The sequence below is a fragment of the Chlamydomonas reinhardtii genome, chromosome 3 (assembly GCF_000002595.2).
Source record: "Chlamydomonas reinhardtii strain CC-503 cw92 mt+ chromosome 3, whole genome shotgun sequence".
NCBI lineage: Eukaryota > Viridiplantae > Chlorophyta > Chlorophyceae > Chlamydomonadales > Chlamydomonadaceae > Chlamydomonas > Chlamydomonas reinhardtii.
In genome coordinates this window covers 2,858,946-2,877,508 of record NC_057006.1, presented here as the reverse complement: position 1 = coordinate 2,877,508, position 18,563 = coordinate 2,858,946, and the positions used below count along the sequence as shown (strand labels likewise).

The 18,563-nt window shown below is 68.6% G+C and overlaps 1 protein-coding gene across 1 annotated transcript; it reads right to left on the bottom strand.

Moving 5' to 3' along the window:
* Positions 1-27: 27 nt before the first annotated feature.
* Positions 28-18,548, bottom strand: CHLRE_03g162701v5 (uncharacterized protein). The gene is made up of 28 exons (XM_043060730.1): positions 18,345-18,548; positions 18,072-18,232; positions 15,895-17,310; positions 15,515-15,745; positions 15,065-15,284; positions 14,750-14,911; positions 13,938-14,414; positions 13,495-13,608; positions 12,957-13,106; positions 12,682-12,836; positions 12,420-12,520; positions 11,908-12,131; positions 11,322-11,602; positions 10,920-11,061; positions 10,387-10,528; positions 10,071-10,132; positions 9,749-9,844; positions 9,145-9,241; positions 8,231-8,916; positions 6,888-8,096; positions 6,029-6,708; positions 5,244-5,903; positions 4,223-4,850; positions 3,651-3,983; positions 1,936-3,515; positions 1,395-1,833; positions 514-1,268; positions 28-311 (listed from the first exon to the last, which is right to left on the bottom strand). Exons 1-28 carry the CDS (start codon positions 18,408-18,410, stop codon positions 80-82), a joined length of 11,499 nt encoding a protein of 3,832 aa, XP_042925859.1. The 5' UTR covers positions 18,411-18,548; the 3' UTR covers positions 28-79.
* Positions 18,549-18,563: the final 15 nt, after the last annotated feature.

Here is an 18,563-nt window from a genome sequence, read left to right as displayed (position 1 = left end):
TGGACTAGACCTGCCGACAATGCATGGCGGTGGGTCGTGTTACAACTTGGTTCACCACTCCACATGCTGCCACATGCGCCTAAGCTCCGTCCTCAGCCGTCGCCACCACCGGCCCTGTCAGCGCCTTTGCGAGGTCGTGAACGTCGCCGCGGCCCTTGATATACGCCTGCAGCTGCTCCAGCGACAACGTGTCCAGCACAAGCCGCTGCTCCGGCGTCAGACACAGGTTCAGGTGCGCCGCCGCGCCGCGCAGCTTGTAGTTGTAATAATCGGCGGCGGCGGCGGCGGAGCGAGCGTCAGGGTAGTAGGGGCTGCGGCGTGCAACAGCAGGAAATGCAGGAAAACGGTTTGGCTGGGGATAATGGACTTGAAGATGTAACACACCCGCATGCCCACATCACTGTCCTCTTAAGAGCCCCCAAAGGCTACGTCTCGCGCCGTGGCAGCACCATGAGGGGCCGTGACACAGACAACTTGCGTGACACGGGCAGTTGGATGCCGCCGGCCGCCTACCTCTGCAGGTGGGCGGTCTTGTTCATCACGTGAGCGCGCCAGGTGTTGCCGTTGCGCGTCTCAATGTACCGATACGCCTTGCCGCCACCGCCGCCGCCGCCTGCAGCAGCCAGAGCAGACGGCGCCGCGTCGGGTCCCGCCGCTTCTGCCTCCTCTACCGGCGGCACCCCGCCACTGCCTGAGGCCGGGGCCACAGCAGGGCCGCTGGCGGCCACGGCCGTGGGGCCCTTCCCTCGGTCCGCGAGCGCCACCGCCGCACCGCCTGCTGCGGCTGCGGCTGCGGCTGACACACCGGCAAGCCCAGGCGCCCCCGCACTCGAGCACGGAGAGGCTGCCGCTGAGCCGCCGTCCAGCCGCCGTCGCCGCTGAGCCGACTGCTGCTGCTGCTGATCTCGCATCTGCTGCTCCGCAGCGGTGCTCGTGGCAGTGTCTTCGCCCCGCACCCGCTTGCGCCCGCCCCGCCCTGCTGGCTGAGCGCTGCTGCCGCCGCTCGCGGCAACCCGCTTTCTGTCTGCAATGCCTAGACCAGCTCCTGCTGCTTCTGCTTCGGCGCCGCCTCCGGCTGCCGCGCCGCTGCTGGCAAAGCCGGTCACGGGCCGCTGGCCACCGTGGATGCGCCAGGCGCTGCGGCCGGGTGTGAAGGCGCCCCACTCTTGGTCCCCGTCCTCGTAGCGCATCAGCCAACGCAGCCTCGCGCGGGAGGGCTCAAAGCAGACGATGGTGCCGCGGAAGGTCCCCTCACGGCCCCAAGACACCTGCGGCAGCGGTTCACAAGACAAACAGAGATGAGCTAGGTTGCGGCATGAGAGGTCACACTTAAATCCTGCTTGACCCCTGCTGATACAAGCCCTGCACCCAGATCAACGCGTGCCTTGACTCACCATGCCCGACAAGCCGACCAGGCTCCTACCGGCTGCCTCGTCATCTCCGTCCCCGTCCCCGTCCTCATCTGTCTCCGCCGCCTCCTCCTCCCCTGCGGCTTTCGCTCCTGCTGCCATCTCCGCCGTCAAATCCGCCCCTGGCGCGTCCGTCCCGGCTCCAGCTGCCTCTCCTGCCCCTCCCTCTACTGTTGCGCTGTGCGCCACCTTCTCAGCCGCTGCCGTTGCCGTCACCATGACGGCTGGCTCCAGCGCCTTGCCCAGGTCCCACACGTCGCCGCGGCCCTTGATGTACGCCTGCAGCTGCTCCAGCGACAACGTGTCCAGCACAAGCCGCTGCTCCGGTGTCAGACCCAGGTTCAGGTGCGCCGCCGCGCCGCGCAGCTTGTAGTTGTAGTAGTCGGCGGCGGCGGCGGCGGAGCGAGCGTCAGGGTAGAAAGGACTGTGGAGGCATTGGGCAAAGACGGTGTAGCACACAATTATAACAATGCATGCAGCGGACTCACAGCCAAGCAATGCATGGGGGGCAGGGCAGAGAACACACCTGTAAAACACTGTGCCTTTGAGCGTGATCTGTGCCTTGTAAGTGCCACTACCCGCCCGACCCGCGGTGATGTACTTGAAGCCAGAGCCGCCGCCACTTGCCGGCAGTGCCCCGCCCTCGACGCCAGCCGCCCCGCCCGCCAGCGGCCCCCCTGCACCGGCTACCGCCGCCGTTGCTGCCGGTGCTGCCGCTGCCAGCTCCAACTGCGCCACCTGCTGCTGCTGCTGCTGCTGCTGCTGCTGCTGCTGCTGCTGCTGCTGCTGCTGCTGCTGCTGCTGCTGCAGCGCCTCGGCCACGAGAGCCACGGCGGCCGGCGGGGAGTCCGCAGCCTGCTCGGCCACCGACTCTCCCGCTGCGACACCTGCGGACGCGTGGGGTCCACGCCGGGTCCGCTTCCGGCCCGTGCCGCCTTCCCCCCCACCCTCCTGCGCCTCCACCTCCGCCTCTGCGGTTGCGGCGTCCACCAAGCCTGTGCCTGAAGCAGCTCTGTCACCGCCCGACCTCAGCACCAATGGCAGTGCCGCTGGCGGGCGCGGCGGCAGCCGCAGCAAAGCAGGCAGCAGCCCCGGCGGCGCCGCGCCTTGTGCGGGGCCCGCATCCCGCTCCCGCCCCCGCTTCTGCGCTCCCGGCTGCGCCGCCAGCCCATTGCCAGCCGCCGCCATTGCTCCTGCTCCCGCCCCCAGCTGCTCTTGAGCACGGCTCCCGGCCTCGCAGAGGGCCGCCGCCGCCGCCGCCGCACCCGACACCGCCGCCCCGTCTTGCTCAGACCTGCTGCGCCGCAGCTGTGACAGGAACAGCGCTACCTCGGCCTCTGACGGGTCCGCCGGCCGCAGCGGTGCAGGAGCGCTGGTCTGCGGCCGCGGCTGCTGCGGGGCGCGCCGTGGCCGCCGCGCAGGCTCAGGCTCGGATGCAGTTGCAGGTGCAGGTGCAGGTGCCGGTGCTGGCGCAGGCTCAGGATCGGATGCAATTCCAGGATTGGATGCAGGTGCAGGTGCTAGCGCTTGCCCAGCTGCTGGCGGTTTCCCCTCCCGCCCCGCCGCCAGCTCCTCATCGCCGCCGAGTGCAGTGGCTGGCGCAAACGCCGCACGCCGGCGTTGGGGCGCGCCCTCCAGCGGCGCGGCCAGCAGCGCGGCCGGCGGCTCGGCTGGCGGCGCCACCTTGCCGATAGCCAGGGCCTTGCCCGGGCCCTGACTGGCGGCGGCAGACCCTGTTGCAGCCGCCTCCGCCTCCGCCTCCGCTACTGGCCCTGCCGGCGGCACCGCCTCCTCTGGTGCCGCGGCGGCGCCCTGTGGCTGCGGCTTGGACGGCTGACATTCCAGCGGCGACGGTGGTGCCGGCGGCGGCGGCGGCGGCGTGTAGGCTAGGATGGGCCGCTTGTGCTGCTTTATGCTGAACCACAGCCGCCGGCCCTCAACCATGTAGCCCCACTCGCCGTTGCCGCCGAAGGCCGAGGCGCCGGCGGCGCCCTCCACCGCCGGCCCCTCATTGTAAGACAGGAACCACTTGGCGACACGGCGCGAGGGGTCGTATTGGGTGATGGAGCCGAGCCGCCACACCTCGTCCTTGCCCCACAGCGCTACCTGTATGCGTTCGCAAGGGACAAAGATTTATTAGGGCACCGGCATCAATGGTGTGTTACTGACATGCAGTAGGGTACTGCACTGGTCGACGCCGGCATGCGTGTTCAGTGCCGTCGGTGCAAGCCCATCGCTTACCTTGAGCCTCGCCCCAATTAGCGTGACCGCAGGGTCCGAGGTCGCTCCCTCGGCGGCTGCAGCGGCCGCGGCCGCCGCCGCCATCTCCGCTGGCGTCGGCAGTCTCAGGACCGCCAGCACCGGCCGCTTGTGCTTGTTGACCGTGTGCCACACCTTCCTGTCATCACTGAGCCAGCCCCACTCGCCCTCACCACCGAAAGCGGAGTTGCCGGCGGCGCCCTCGGGCCCCCGGCCCGCGGCGTAGGACAGGAACCACTTGGCAGCGAGGCGGTCGGCGTCGTACTGGGTCACGGTGCCGAGCTGCCACACCTCCTCCTTGCCCCACAGCGCCACCTGTACGGCAAACAACACCGCAGCAGGAATGCAACAACAGCAACAGACGATGCGGGGGCAGCCATGTAGCATGAAGCACGCGGTGGCCTGAAGAGCACTGCTCGTGGCCCAACCAGCCTTAGCGCTGCCGGTGCGCTCGCGCGTACCCAAGGAGCTCGACGCAGGTCACACCCACCGCGGCACGCACGCACGCACGAACGAACGAACGAACGCAAACACACATATATACTCAACCGCACCTTGATCTGGGCGCCCATCAGCTTCATCCCCTCCGTGTCGCTCTGAGCCTCCCGCCGCCGCTGCTGCGGCTGAGGCGGCTGCTGCAGCGGCTGCGGCTGCTGTTGCTGAGGCGGCGGCACCACGGCCCCCGGGTCCCGCTGCTGAGGCAGTCCGGCAGCAGGTCCGTCTGCAAGTCGCACCTCCGCCCCCGCCGCATGCTGTGGAACGGCTCCAGCCTCCGCCGCATCCACCTCAGGCTGCGGCTTTGTGCCTGTGCCTGTGTCCGCGCGGGCCTCAGCCACCGCCAGGACCTCGGCATCACATCGCAATGTCCCTGGTGCCTCCGCCCTGACTGCCTCCTCCTCTCCGCCTGCTGCTGTGCCGTCCGGCCCCGATGCTGCTGTGCTGTCCGGGCCCTCCTCAGATGCCGTCACCGTCACCGGGGCTGCCGGCTCCAGCGCCTTGCCCAGGTCCCACACGTCGCCGCGGCCCTTGATGTGCGCCTGCAGCTGCTCCAGCGACAACGTGTCCAGCACAAGCCGCTGCTCCGGCGTCAGACCCAGGTTCAGGTGCGCCGCCGCGCCGCGCAGCTTGTAGTTGTAGTAGTCGGCGGCGGCGGCGGCGGAGCGAGCGTCAGGGTAGTAGGGGCTGCGGAGTGGGGGCGGGGGGAGTGGAGGCGGAGCGGCAGTTTTTACAAATGGGTTGCAAGCAGGGAGCGAGCAGCCGATGCAAAGCTTAGCAAGCAGCGGTAATTTGCAGGGCGATGGAACAGAGGTAGCGAGCGAGCAGGCAGAGCACAAGCCATGCGTGGGCAGAAGCAGGTCGCGAGGCGCCCTAGACGCCCAAGAACGCTCCAGGTAACGGCTCAGTGGCGGGCGCATGTGTCATGCCTTATGACGAGCCGCCGGCCCCAACACCAGCCTGCGATTACATGGAGCCAGCCACGCCCCGCACCGCCGCCCCACGTCCCTTCCCCAATGACCAATGTGAGTCTCTGCACGCGCCGCGCCGCACCGCGCCCACCACACGTACATACGGTACCTGGTGATGTGTGTTGTCTTGTTCATCAGGTGGGCGCGCCAGGAGTGGCCGCGGCGAGACCTCTCCACGTAACGGTGTGGTCCGCTGCCGCCGCCCGCGGGCGCGCTAACGCTTTGAGCGGCTGCACCACCCCATCCACCGCCCGTCAGCACCCGCTGCGGTTGTTGCGAAGGCGGTTGCGACGGTTGCGCATCCTGTGTTTGACCCGCGACGGCCTGTGCTGTCGCGGCCGGCGGCTGCGTGTCGGGCCCACCGGCTGTGATCGCACTCCCTGCGCGCGCCACTGCCTCCGTACGCTCCTCCACACCAGCGCCGCCGGCCCCTAGCCCTGACCGCTGCCCAGGAGGAGCACCGGCGCCTATGGGTGCGCCTGTCATTGCACCTGCCTCCCCCGGCTGCGGCTGCTGTGGTTGCTGCGGCTGCTGCGACTGCTGCGGTCCCGCAGCCGCCCCCGGGACGGCCGGCTCCAGCGCCTTGCCCAGGTCCCACACGTCGCCGCGGCCCTTGATGTACGCCTGCAGCTGCTCCAGCGACAACGTGTCCAGCACAAGCCGCTGCTCCGGCGTCAGACCCAGGTTCAGGTGCGCCGCCGCGCCGCGCAGCTTGTAGTTGTAGTAGTCGGCGGCGGCGGCGGCGGAACGAGCGTCGGGGTAGTAGGGGCTGCGGCAGGCCGCGACAGAGATAAAACGTCAGGTCACAGAATGGACAGGTGACGGGTTACTAAGGAGGGCCGACAAGGAAGGAGCCAACCCGACCAAACTGGATACCTTGTCGTGCGTGCTTACCTGAGGTAGTGCTTGCCTTGGAACACCGTCCACGCCCTGAACACGTTCCTGCGCCGGTTCACGTCCCTATAGGCCGCGGCAGGCGCGGCGGCCGCCTCCCCCTGCGCCGCCCCACTGTCTCCCTCACCAGCAGCCTTCTGCGCTCTCCCCGCACCCTCTGTGCCGTCCAACTCAGCTTCCGCCGCCGCGGCCTCCTGGCTTCCCACGCCCGGCTGCTGTGAGCGCACAGGGCTGCCGCCGCCGCTGTAGGACGACCGGCCGCCGCCGAGACTGGCATGGCGGCGGTGCAGGGCGCGAGAGGCCCGCAGCCTGCCAGACCCGCCGTCCTGCTCCTGCTCCTCCTGCTCCTCCTGCCCCTCTTGCTCCTCCTGTTCCTCCTCGTCATCGTCAGCGCTTCCGCGCCCGGCGGCAGCTGCCGCCGCCGCGGCTGCCTCTAGAGGCGCCGCCGCCGCCGCCTCAGCAGCCTCAAGGAGCGCCAGCACCGGCCGCTTATAGCCGTGCGTGAGCCAGTTGCTCCGGTCCTCTGACAGGCAGCCCCACTCGCCAGCGCCGCCGCCGCCGGTGCTACCGCCGCTACTGCCGCCGCCACCCAGGCGAAGGTACCACTTGTAACGCGAGCGGCTGCCGTTGAAATCAGCCACGGTGCCGAGGCGGCGCTGGGCCTGGCGCCCGATGCTCACCTGGGCATGCGTCCATACACATGTGCGGCATGTCGGGACCACTTTTTGCTGCCATACCTTTCCATTATTCTACCACCCCATCGTCCATTTTACACCATCTCTCCTTTCCATTCTACCGCCCCTTCGCTCCTCCTGTAACCTGCGTTGCTGCTCAGCAACGTGTGCGCGGCTGGGCTTACCTCAATCACAGCGCCCAGCAGCCCTTGGTGTGGGTCCAGTGCCCCGGCGGGCGCCTCCGCCTCCACCGCAGCAGCAGGCTTTGCGGCCGCGTCCTCCGCTACTGCCGCCTCCGCTGCCGCAGCCTTCGGTGAAGCCGCCGGTGGAGCAGCAGCTGCGGCGCACGATGCCGCCATCGCACCCGCCTCCGCCGGCACAGCTGCCGCCGCTGCAGCCGCGCGTGCCTTCTCGCTGACAGTGGTGGGTTGGGTGGCCGCCCCCTGCTGCTGCTGTCCGCGCTCCAACACGGGCAGGGTCCCCGAGCACCGCCGGCGTTTGGCTGGAGGCTCTCGCGGTGCGTCCTCACCCGCGGCAGAATCCACCAATACTGGCAGCCGCTCCTGCTCTTCCTCCTCCTCCTCCTCCGCAGCCGGTGGCAACGCGTCTGGGACGCCGCGCCCGTCAGTAGCAGACGGCGACCGTCCCGGCGCAGCAGCACCAGTTGCATCTGCTACAGCCGCCCCGCCTTCAGCGGCTGCGCCTGCGGCCTCAGGTGCATTTGCGGCTGCCGTGGCAGCAGGGCTACTGCTAGGCACCTTGCCCCCACCAATCGCTTCTGCCGCCGCAACTACAGCCGCAGTAGCCACAGCATTGCCCGCATCTGATGCCGCTGCCGGCGGCGGCGCCGCCGCCTCGTTAGCGGCCAGACGTGCGGCGGGCCTCACCGGACTGAGCACCGGCGGGGCGGAGGCAGCGCGCGGCGCACGCCTGGGTGCGGGTGCCGCCGGCGTCGCCGCCGGCAGTAGCCGTTCCCCTGTAGGCCGCGGCAGCGGCGGACGCCCCCCGCTGCTGTTGCCAGGCGCAGTCGCAGCAGTAGCAGCACCACCAGCACCGCCAGCACCACCAGCAGTAGCAGCAGTAGCAGCAGCAGTAGCTGGTAGGTGCTGCACGCTCCCATCCGGCGCGATCTGGAGGTTGCCGCCCGCGCCGCCGCGTAGCGACAACACCGGCCGCTTGTAGCCGTGCGCCAGCCATGTGCTCCGGTCCTCCGACAGGCAGCCCCACTCGCCGCGGCCACTGCCGCCGTCACCGCTGCTACTGCCGCCGTCACCGCCGCTGCTACCGCCGCTACTGCCGCTGCTGTAGCGCAGAAGCCAGCGGTACTTGGAGCGGCCCGGATCGAAGTCGACCACTGTGCCGCAGCGCCTTTGCTTCTCACGCCCCTCCGACACCTGCACTAACCAAGAGCCCGCAATCAGCGAAGAGTCAATGCCAGTCTCGCGTTTAGTTGTCTTTTATAACGCACAACGCCCGTTTCGCGCATGACATCCTCGATGCCAGCCAGCTCGCAAAAAGAAATCCGCACCTCTATCTCCATGCCTTTGAGGTTCTCAATGACGACGGGCGCTGGCGGCAGCGGCTCCGGCGTCGCCCCCCGCTGCTTCCTCGGCGCCGCCGGGCCCGCCTCCTCCCGCCGGCGCCCCTTGGCTGCAGCCGCCGCGGCACTAGCCGGCGCCGCCGCCGCCATCCCCGCCGCCGCGCTCTCGGAGTTCACTCGGCGCATGCCGCGCCCAAAAACCTTGCCCGCATCCGGGTCCTTGGGTGTCCCCGCCTCCACCGCTGCCTCCACCAGAGGCGCACACAGCTCGGATGGCAGTAGCCGGCTGTAGCGCACGGTGGCGGCGGCGGCGCCGCCACCTGCTGCGGCCGCGGCTGCTACAGCCTCCGCGGCGGCTGCCGCGGCGCGCTGCCGCCGCCGCTCGTCCTCCGCTTCAAGGACCTCCAGCTCCTCTGGGCTCCGGGCAATGAGCTTGTTCAGCTCGGCGTCACTGAGCCAGCCAGCCGCCGCCGCCGCTGTAGCTGCGGCTGCAGCTGCCGCCTCCGTGGGTGCAGCACCGCCGTCAGCATTGGCAGTAGCAGCGGCGGCTGCTCCGCCATCAGCAGCAGCAGTAGCAGTAGCAGGGCCGCCGCTGTCGCTGCCGCTGGTGGCGAAGAGGCGGAGGAGGTATTGGCGGCGCTGCTCGGCGCTGGTCGTGCCGTCGAAGAAACCGCCTGGGGATGGGGTTGAGGGATTGTCGTTATAAAAGGGGCGAGAGGATTTAAAATCAGCAGGCAGCACGCCCGCCCACCATGTGCGATCACAGCTTGTTGTAACATACCGCGTCACCGGCGGCCGCTGCGCCTTTGCTGCCCATGGCACCATCGCACCGCTGCCCTCCAACTGACCCGGACCACCGCAACAGCGACCGCAACCGCAACCGCAACCGCACATACACGCACCCGTGATGGAGCTGTCGGTGAGTTTGCGTTTGTCCTCCGCCACCGCCGCGATGTGGCCCTCAATGGACGCCGCCGTCAGCAGCCGGAACACCACCACCTGTGAAAGCGGCGGCGGCGGAGGCGGAGGCGGCGGCAATGACGGCGGCGGCGGCGACCCGGCGGGGGTCAGCGGGGGTCAGCGGCGTGCAGTGGCTGCAGCAGTGGCTAACAGCAGCAGTACGCGTTCTGAACGCACGGTGTCGACCCCTGTTCCCCTTGTGCTTTCATATCACGGTACACGCACACGCCTTCCCCCCTGCCTGTGCTCCGCTAGTTTGACTTGGTTTGGTTTACTTTAGGCTGGCACTTACAACCCCACCACACACACACACACACACACACACACACACACACACACACACACACACACACACGGGTAAGTATGACTACCGGGGGCGACGCGGCAACACGACGCTCGGTATTCGGTAGGTATCCGTAAGTAACTCCGGCGCCGCTTGGGCGGGCTTCGTTTTGTTGTTTTTTTCTAACACACACACACACACACACACACACACACACACACACACACACACACACACACACACACACACACATACACACACACCTGGCGCGCCTGCCCGATGCGGTGCGCGCGCGCCTGCGCCTGCAGGTCCAGCTGCGGGTTCCAGTCCGTGTCGTACATGATCACCGTGTCAGCAGCCTGAGGGTGGGCGGGTGGGGGTGGGTACTGTGCTTGTGTGTGTGTGTATGTGTGTGTGTGTGTGTGTGTGTGTGTCTGTCACTTTGTCTGTTTGTTATGACTGAGGATTTGTGTGCGTGTGTCCGGAATACACAAAGGAATACCGTAGGGTGCGTGTTTCTGGCCCGGCCTAGGCAGGAATACACACATGCACACATGCACACAGGCACACCCATGCTGTACCCGCCTGCAGGTTGAGTCCCACGCCGCCGGCCTTGAGTGACAGCAGAAAGATGAAGGTGGGCGAGTCTGTGGAGCGGAGCGAATTGGAGTGTTGGTCGCGTCAGCAGCCGCGAGTATGTACGAGTTGGGTGGTTAGTTGCTTTGAAGGCGCTGCACGCAGCCGCCCCCCGCTCCGGACACGGCGTCCACATTGCACAACACCCACCGCGCCCCCCCACACACATTACCTCATTCGCCCCTTGCCCGATCCCCCAGCACTACGCCCGCACACCCCGGCCTCCTCCCAGCCTCCCTCAGCAGCAGTCCCCAGTCCAGCCCACCAGGGCTGTTGAAGTCGGCAATGAGCTGCCCCCGCTCCGCCGCCGCCGTGCCGCCGTCCAGCCGCGCGAACTCAAAGCCGCGCCAGTCCAGGTACTCCTCAATGACGTCCAGCGCCCGAGTCATTGTGGAGAACAGCAACACCTGATGAGCGCACGTGCGGCAGACACACGTGCGTGCGTGCGCATGCGGGGAGGGGGGAAGAGGCAGGGGGGGAGGGGCAGGGGGAGAGGGGCAGGGGAAGTGGGTAGGGAGGGGAGAGGGCAGGGGGAAGAGGGGCAGGGGGCGAGGGGCAGGGGGCGAGGGGCAGGGGGCGAGGGGCAGGCGGGAGAGGGGCAGGGGGAAGAGGGGCAGGCGGGAGGGGCAGGGGGCGAGGGCAGGGGGAGAGGGACAGGGGGAGAAGGCGGTTGAGAGACTTGGTAGGGGTTCGAAACAAAGGCAAGAGCTAGCAATCTAGGAGTAGGAGGCAGGCACCTGTAACCGCGCGTTCAACACACACACACACACACACACACACATATACACACACACGCACCTTGTGCCTGGTGGCGTGCAGGCGTGTGAGCAGTCGGTCCAGCAGGTCCATCTTGCCGCACAGCGTCACGGCCGGCGGCAGACCCGCGTGCCGGTGCGCGGCCGGCGGCAGCAGGTCCTCACCCCGGTCCGGATGCAGCTTGCTGCGTGCGTGTGCGTGTGTGTGTGTGTGTGTGTGTGTGTTTGTATGCGTGTGTGTGTGTGTGTGTGTGTGTGTGCGTGGCAAGAGAGGACAAGCTTGAAGGTAAGCGTCGTCAAGGCCGTGCATGGCGCGTGCGTAGTGCGTGTGCACATGCCGTTGTGTGAGGGAGCGCATTAAACTCCGAACAATACCAGCCCGCACTCCATTCGACCCGTGTCATGCAACCTGTTTGCGGTGCTGGTTGCTGTCCCCTCACCGCACCTGAGGAAGGGGTGGTTGCAGATGTTCCGCATCTCCATCACTGTGTTGTTCACCGCCCGGTTCACAGCCGTGGCGCCGCCGCCGCCTCCACCATCCTTTTCCCCATCTCCTCCTCCGCCTCCGCCTCCGCCTCCAGCCGCGGCCTCGAAGCCGTGTCGCACCAGCCGCATCAGCGCGGCCTGGTAGGGCCCCAGCGCCGCCTGCAGCACCACCTCGCGCTTGCCCGGCAGCTCCGACGCCACCGTCTCTTTGAGCCGCCGGAGCATGAAGGGCCGCAGCACCTGGGGGCGGGGCGGGGCGGGGAGGCGAGGCGGCGGGAGGCGGGGCGGAGGGGGGGTTACAAGCACGACTAGCCAAGGAAGGGGGGGGGGGCAGGTGCAGTCACGGAGACACGCAGCGCGAAAACGCGGACACCGTTGACCCCATCAGCTTCTATTCGGCGCAGACACTTCCTCGTCCACAAACCCCAACTTCTTATGCCACCCCCACGCTCTCCTCCTCGCCCTTTTGCAGTGGGTTCGGTTTAGTCTGGACTGGTATCTACAACCATCCCCATCCCATCCCCCGCCCCCCCCCCCACACACACCTGGTGCAGGCGGCTGGTGACCAGCAGGTACTCCTCCTGACTCAGCGCCGCCACGTCGCCCTCTCGGCTGCCACACCCGCCGCCGCCGCCGCCGCCGCCGCCCGCCAGCGCCGCCAGGGGCCCGCTGAACCAGGCCGCAAAGTCCTCGCCGCTGCCGAACAGGCCCGGCATCAGGAAGTTGAGCAGCGCCCACAACTCATCCAGCCGGTTCTGGAGCGGCGTGCCTGAGCGCCGCGAGGTCGAAAGGGAGGTGGCGTTGAGTGTTTTTGTTGTTGGGGGTGGCTTATGGACGACGAGGCGTAAGTGTGTGCTTGTGCGGGTGTGGGAATGTTTGTTCGGTAGGCTCTGGGCTGCGGCCGGGGCCGCGGCGGCGCACAGGCACACACAGGCACGAACATGCAGCGGAGTGCAGGAGTGCAGGCTTTGTGAAACCAGACGCGGCGAGGTTGCAGCAGGGACCCGCGGTCGCCGCCGGGTCGCCCGGCGCCTAGCTGCTGCTGCTGCGCACGCACCTGTGAGCAGCAGGCGGCTGTCGGCTCGGTAGTGCTGCAGCTCGGCGTTGAGTTTGCAGCCGGCGTTTTTGAGCCGGTGGCCCTCATCCACTATGATGTGGCTGGTGAGGTGGAGGTGGAGTGGGAGGTGAAATGTAGTGGATACAGAGTTAAGTGGATGGGAATGGGTGTGGTGAAGTAAAGCGGGGCCAAAGCTCCGGCGGGGCCCGTTGACACTGCCCTCCTCTGCCCTCCCGCCGTCCTGCCCTGCAATGCGGCTCACCTGTACTTGATCCGCGCCAGTCGGGGGCGGTCGTACTTGCCCATCAGGAAGTCGTAGCTGGTCAGAAGCACCTGGAAGGGCTGGTGGTGGGGCTGCTGCGAGCCGGAGCCGGAGCCGCCGCGGCGCTTGCCACCGCCGCCACCCGCAGCACAGACCTGTCGTGAGTGACGCAGCGGCGGCGTGCGTGAGCATTAATAATCACACAACGCCATCGCACCCAACAACAACAATAAATTTTAGAATCATGGGCCCAAGCAACCCCACCAACCACTCACCTGCGTCCGCCAGATGTCTTCGCGCGTGTCGGCACTGCCCCGGTAGTCCACCACACGCAGCCCGGGCGCCCATCGCGCCAGCTCGGCGGCCCAGTTGGGCAGCACGGAGGAGGGCGCGGCGATGAGGAACGGGTCGCGGATGCCGCGGACCTGCACACCAAAGCAGCCGCGTGGTTAGATGTGTGAGTGTGATTGCGTGTGTGTGTGTCTGTTGTGGATGATAACTACCAGGGTCTGGCGTGGACAATCATTTGCATACTTTTCTTGCCACACGCGTTTGTCTTCGCCTCCTGCACGCACCCCATCCCTGACCCCACAGTACGCCGGCGACCCCAACCCACTCCGTCCCCGCTGCCCCGCCCGCACTCCTGCGCCCCAACCGCACCTCTTATGTTTGCATTATGCTTCCACACCCAGTACGGCGGCCCCACCCGCACCTGCTGCGCCCATGTCCTTACCCTTCCTCCCCAGCAGAATTTTGCTTCGCACTTCGGTCCCCGCTGCCCCGCCCCGCCCCCCCCCCAAACCCGCCGCTCACCTCGTTCATGTACACGCACAGCGCAATGACCTGCAGTGTCTTGCCCAGTCCCATGTCGTCCGCCAGGATGCCGTTCAGGCGCGCGTCGTGCAGGCCCACCAGCCAGCGCAAGCCCTGCGTGCGTGCGTGCGTGTATGGGGGTCCATGCATGATTAAATAAGACGAGATGAGGGGGGAGTACCAGCCCAAACTAAACCAAAACCAAACTAGCGGTGGGCGTGGGTATAAGCTCATAACTAGCTAACTCAAATGGGGGAGGTTTAAGGGTCATTCGGGGCATGTATGGGGATGGAGTTCCACGGAGCGTGAAGCAGGAAAGGACATGCAGGGTTACTAGGAGCGACGCTAAAGACGCGGCGCCTGCCAGAGCCACTACCGCATCCGTGCCCACCATACACGCCGGCAGCAGTACAGTACGGCATCGCCCGCCGCGGTCCACTCACGTGCATCTGGTACTCCCGCAGCCGCGCCGTCAGCCCCGCCGGCTGCTGCGGGATGTCCGCTGTCAGGCTGGCTGCCAGCCGCTGCCACGCCTCACTCATCGCCAACACCGAGTCACCCGGCGGACCTGCTGACCCGCCCCCTCCTTTGCCACCACCACCACCACCACCACCACCACCACCACCACCACCACCGCCGCTACTGCCACCATTCGCTTTAGCTGCAGCTGCAGAAGCTGCAGCTACAACCCTCGGCTCCTGGCCCTCCGCCGCTGGCGCGGCTGTAGCCGCCGGCGCGGCGGTGGCGGCAGTAGCCGCGGCAGTAGCCCCGGAGGCAGTAGCCCCGGAGGCAGCAGTAGCCGCCGCCAGTCGCTGCTGCAGCCCCAGCCGCTGCGCCAGGCTCTTGAGGCAGTCGTCGGTCTGCTGCAGCACTGCGCTGAGGCGGGAGGACTTCTCGGTGCGAACCAGCGCCAGGTAGGCCTGGGGGGGGGGGAGTGGGGGTTACATTCATAATTAGTTAAGAAGTCAAGGCGTAGCCAGGTACAGTAGCAGGGGGGGGGCAGGAGGGTGCAGGGGTGGATGGGGTGGAGAGGGAGGAGCAGGTGTGGAGCGGAGGTTGCAGGAGTGAGTACGGTAGACACACAGAGGGGGTTACCGGTATGTGGCGCCTGAGCCCCGAGGCTTCTGTCAGGTGGTCGGAATGTGGAACAGGAGCGCCGCGGAAAGCGGGCAGCCCCATAAAACACGGGCACGCCCCGAATGGAAACACGGGCAACCCAAATCACGACGGCACGCCCCGGATCCTCAGCACGCACCTGCATGTCCCGCGACTTGAGCAGCTCAATGCGTTTGCGCGCCGCTTCCTCGCGCCGCCGCCGCAGCTCCGCCACCACACCCGCGTGCCAGTCCGCCACGCCTGCGCTCAGCTGCAGCTGCTCTGGGCTGGGGGTGGGCAGGCCGGCGGCCGCTGCCCTGGCCTGCGCAGGGGAGAGCAATGATCAGCGACATTGCGACAAAGGTTGAAGGAGCACGTCCTCGTGCCTCGAGTCTGCCTTCTTTTGGAGGCGCTGGTTAGCTCAACAAAGCGTTGATGATGCTTAGTATGTGTTCAGGATTCCGGGAAAACTCACCCGGGCTCTCGCTGCGCTGGTGCCAAAGTGCTGCGGCCGGGCCGCCGCCGCCCGCTGCGCGGCCGCCGCCGCTGCTGCGCGCACACAGTCTGCCGCCACGCCGCGCCACACCTGCCCGGCCGCCGCCGCCTCCCTCCGCCGCTCCACCACATCCAGCGCTAGCTGGTGCAGGGCCGGCAGCGGCGCCCAGGCCGGTGGTCCGCCGCATCCAGGCGGCAGGCTGCGCGTACAACACGAGGGGGCAAGGAGATTGGCGGACGTTTGCTGGTTGTCAGAAAGTGGAGGAAGTAAGCAGGCAGCGAGATGCGGCAACACGCCGCGAGGCAGTGCGTATCCGGTACGATATGGTCCAATCGGCATGTTCAGCCACACCACAACGTATTCCAAGAATTCCAACCTATCATGCCTCGTCACACGCCATCTTCCCGACCCATTACAACTCCGGCTCACCTGCAGGCCGGCAGCGCCACACCGGTGCGCGCTGCCGCCGCCAGCTGCGCCCGCATGCTGTGCAGCAGCCGGCCCGCCGCCAGCGTCTTGGCAGCCAGCAGCGACCGCAGGCGGCGGGAGCCATCACAGGCACCGGCGTCGGCGTCGGCGCTGCCTCCCGCACCGGTGCCGGTGCCGGCGGCGCCTCCAGCGCCGGTGCCGGCTCCTGCGCTTGCTAGCGCCCGACGGTGGCTGTTACGGGGCCGCGCCGGCGGGTACACAACATGTGCATGTGTGGTTGGCAGTTGCGCACAGCTAGACAAAGGCAAGGCGCCGGGGCGTGGCGACATGTGTGCTACTGAAAGAGGGAGCGCGAGGGTGCGTGCCGACTGCCCACTTACAAGTCATACGCGGCCGCGCGCCGGCTCAGGGCGCCGGCAACGGCCGCAGCACCTGTCGTGGCCGACGGGTCGTTTTCCGCCGCCTCCACAGTAACCTCCCCCAGACCCACGACGCCCGCAGCCGCGCCGACGCCGTCAGCAGTGTCAGCATTGCTGGACGCCGCCGCCGCCGCTAAACCGGCTGCAGCAGCTGTAGCTGCAGCTGTAGCAGAAGCAAGAGCAGTAGCAGCCTCAGCCCTGCCGCCGCTGCCGGGCGGTACCGCCGCTGCATCCCCACTGGACTCAGCCGCCGCCGCCGCCGCCTGCAGCACACCCGCCGCCGCCGCCTCAGCGGCCGCCGCCGCCACAGTCTGCGCCGCGGCGGCTGCCGCCACAGGCAGTGCGTACGTCGCCCCAAAAGTCTCACCCGCGGCCGCCGCTCTCAAGGCCGCCGCCTCACGCCGCCGGCGCTGGCATCGCAGCACCGCCTGCACCGCCGCCGCGGCGGCGGCACGCGCGCGGCTCTGCAGCTGCCACGGCAGCGGCTCCTCCTCCGCCTCCGCCGCCGCCTCCGCCGCCGCCTCCGCCGCCGCCGCCGCCGCCGCTACGTCTGCATCCAGCGGGCGGCAGTCTGTGGGTGCGCCCAGCGGCATGGCCGCTGGAGGCGGCAACGCCGCAACGCCGGCAGAGACAGGGCCGCCGTGGGCAGCAGGGGCAGGCGGCGCCGCACCCGACGCGGACGCCGCTCCTGGCTCGCACGCGTCTGCGGGCTCCAAGCGTGGCTGCGTCGAGTCGACTGCTGCCGCTTCCTTTGCCGCCACGGCTGCTGGCACTGTGTCAGGAACCGGTGCACAGTCGGGAGGCGGCCCTTCACACAGAGGTCTTTGGCCTGTGGCGGCGTCAGCATCCGCATCAGCATCGCGGCCGCCGCCGCCATCAGCGGCCTTCTCATCAGCGGTTACGGCCGTACACGCATCCTGCTGAGGCGGCGGCGGCGGCGGCGGCTGCCGCTCCGGCGCCACCTCCGGCGCCGGCGGCTGCGTCTCCTCCTGCCCCTGCTCTTGCTCCTGCTCGTCTGCTGCGCCCGCTACAGGTGGCGGTCCTGCAAGCGCCGCCGCCGCCACGGCCGCCGCCGCGGCGGCCGCCGCGGCATTTGCCTGCGCACGGTCGATGGCCGGGGCGGCAGCAGCATACCTCGGCGAGCGCGGCGTGGGGTGACCCGGGCCGGCGGCGGGTAGCAACAAGCCCGCCCCGGCGGCGGCGACGATGGCCGGCAGTGGCGACGCATCCCGCCCGCTGGCGCCGCCATCAACGGTGAATACTGTGTCCTCGCCGGCATCGGCCGCCGCCGCGTCAGTGGCGGCCGCCGCGGCGCGCAGGCGCACGAGCGCCACGTGCGGCGGCAGCCCATCTGTCGCCTTCAGGCAGCCCTCGAGCCTGCGCAGCGTTTCATTGCCGGGACCCGCGGACGTCAGCAGCTTAATAGGTCTGCTGTGCTCGAAAGCTTGCCCACCGGATACATAGGCGTTGGCCCCGCAACGACGAAACCGCTGCAACCGCCCTGCCCCGCCCCTGCCCCTGCTCCTGCCCCTGCCCCTGCCCCTGCCCCTGCCCCTGCCCCTGCCCCTGCCCCTGCCCCTGCCCCTGCCCCTGCCCCTGCCCCTGCCCCTGCCCCTGCCCCTGCCCCTGCCCCTGCCCCTGCCCCTGCCCCTGCCCCTGCCCCTGCCCCTGCCTCTGCCCCTGCCCCTGCCCCTGCCCCTGCCCCTGCCTCTGCACCTGCACCTGCCCCTGCCCCTGCCCCTGCCCCTGCCCCTGCCCCTGCCCCTGCCCCTGCCCCTGCCCCTGCCCCTGCCCCTGCCCCTGCCCCTGCCCCTGCCCCTGCCCCTGCCCCTGCCCCTGCCCCTGCCCCTGCCCCTGCCCCTGCCCCTGCCCCTGCCCCTGCCCCTGCCCCTGCCCCTGCCCCTGCCCCTGCCCCTGCCCCTGCCCCTGCCCCTGCCCCTGCCCCTGCCCCTGCCCCTGCCCCTGCCCCTGCCCCTGCCCCTGCCCCTGCCCCTGCCCCTGCCCCTGCCCCTGCCTCTGCCCCTGCCCCTGCCCCTGCCCCTGCCCCTGCCTCTGCACCTGCCCCTGCCCCTGCCCCTGCCCCTGCCCCTGCCCCTGCCCCTGCCTGGACGCGTCCTCATGCCCCCACCCCACCCCACCTGCTCAGTGCCCGGACCAGCCGTTGCGCCTGTTGGCCGTCGCCGCGTGATTGAGAGCCCATGGATGCCTTCCCGCCATAAGCACTCGGCAGCTGCGCGTCGCTGGCGCGGCCGTCCGGCTGCGGCCCGGCATTTGCCGCTGCTCGCGCAAAGCTCTTTGCCTGCGATTTATTGAGCCGACACAACATCAGGGTCGGGCGACGTCAAGAATGCAGCCGGCCGCGGGTCGCAGCAAGGCAGCAGGCGGTAGCAACGGGCGCGCAGCAAGCTTACGTGCTCGAAAATGCGCGCGCGGGCTTCGGGCGGCCCGAGCGCGCCTAGCAGCGCGGCCAGCTCCATCCTGCTGCTGCCACGCCGCTGCTGCTGCTGCTACGTTTCCTGTTGTTGCCCTGGTCCGGAAGTGGAATTGGCCAGCTGTTCAGATCCGTCTGTCCGCGCCCGGGGAAAAGCTCAGAGCGGTCGCCCAACCATTGTCAGCTATTGCATACATAT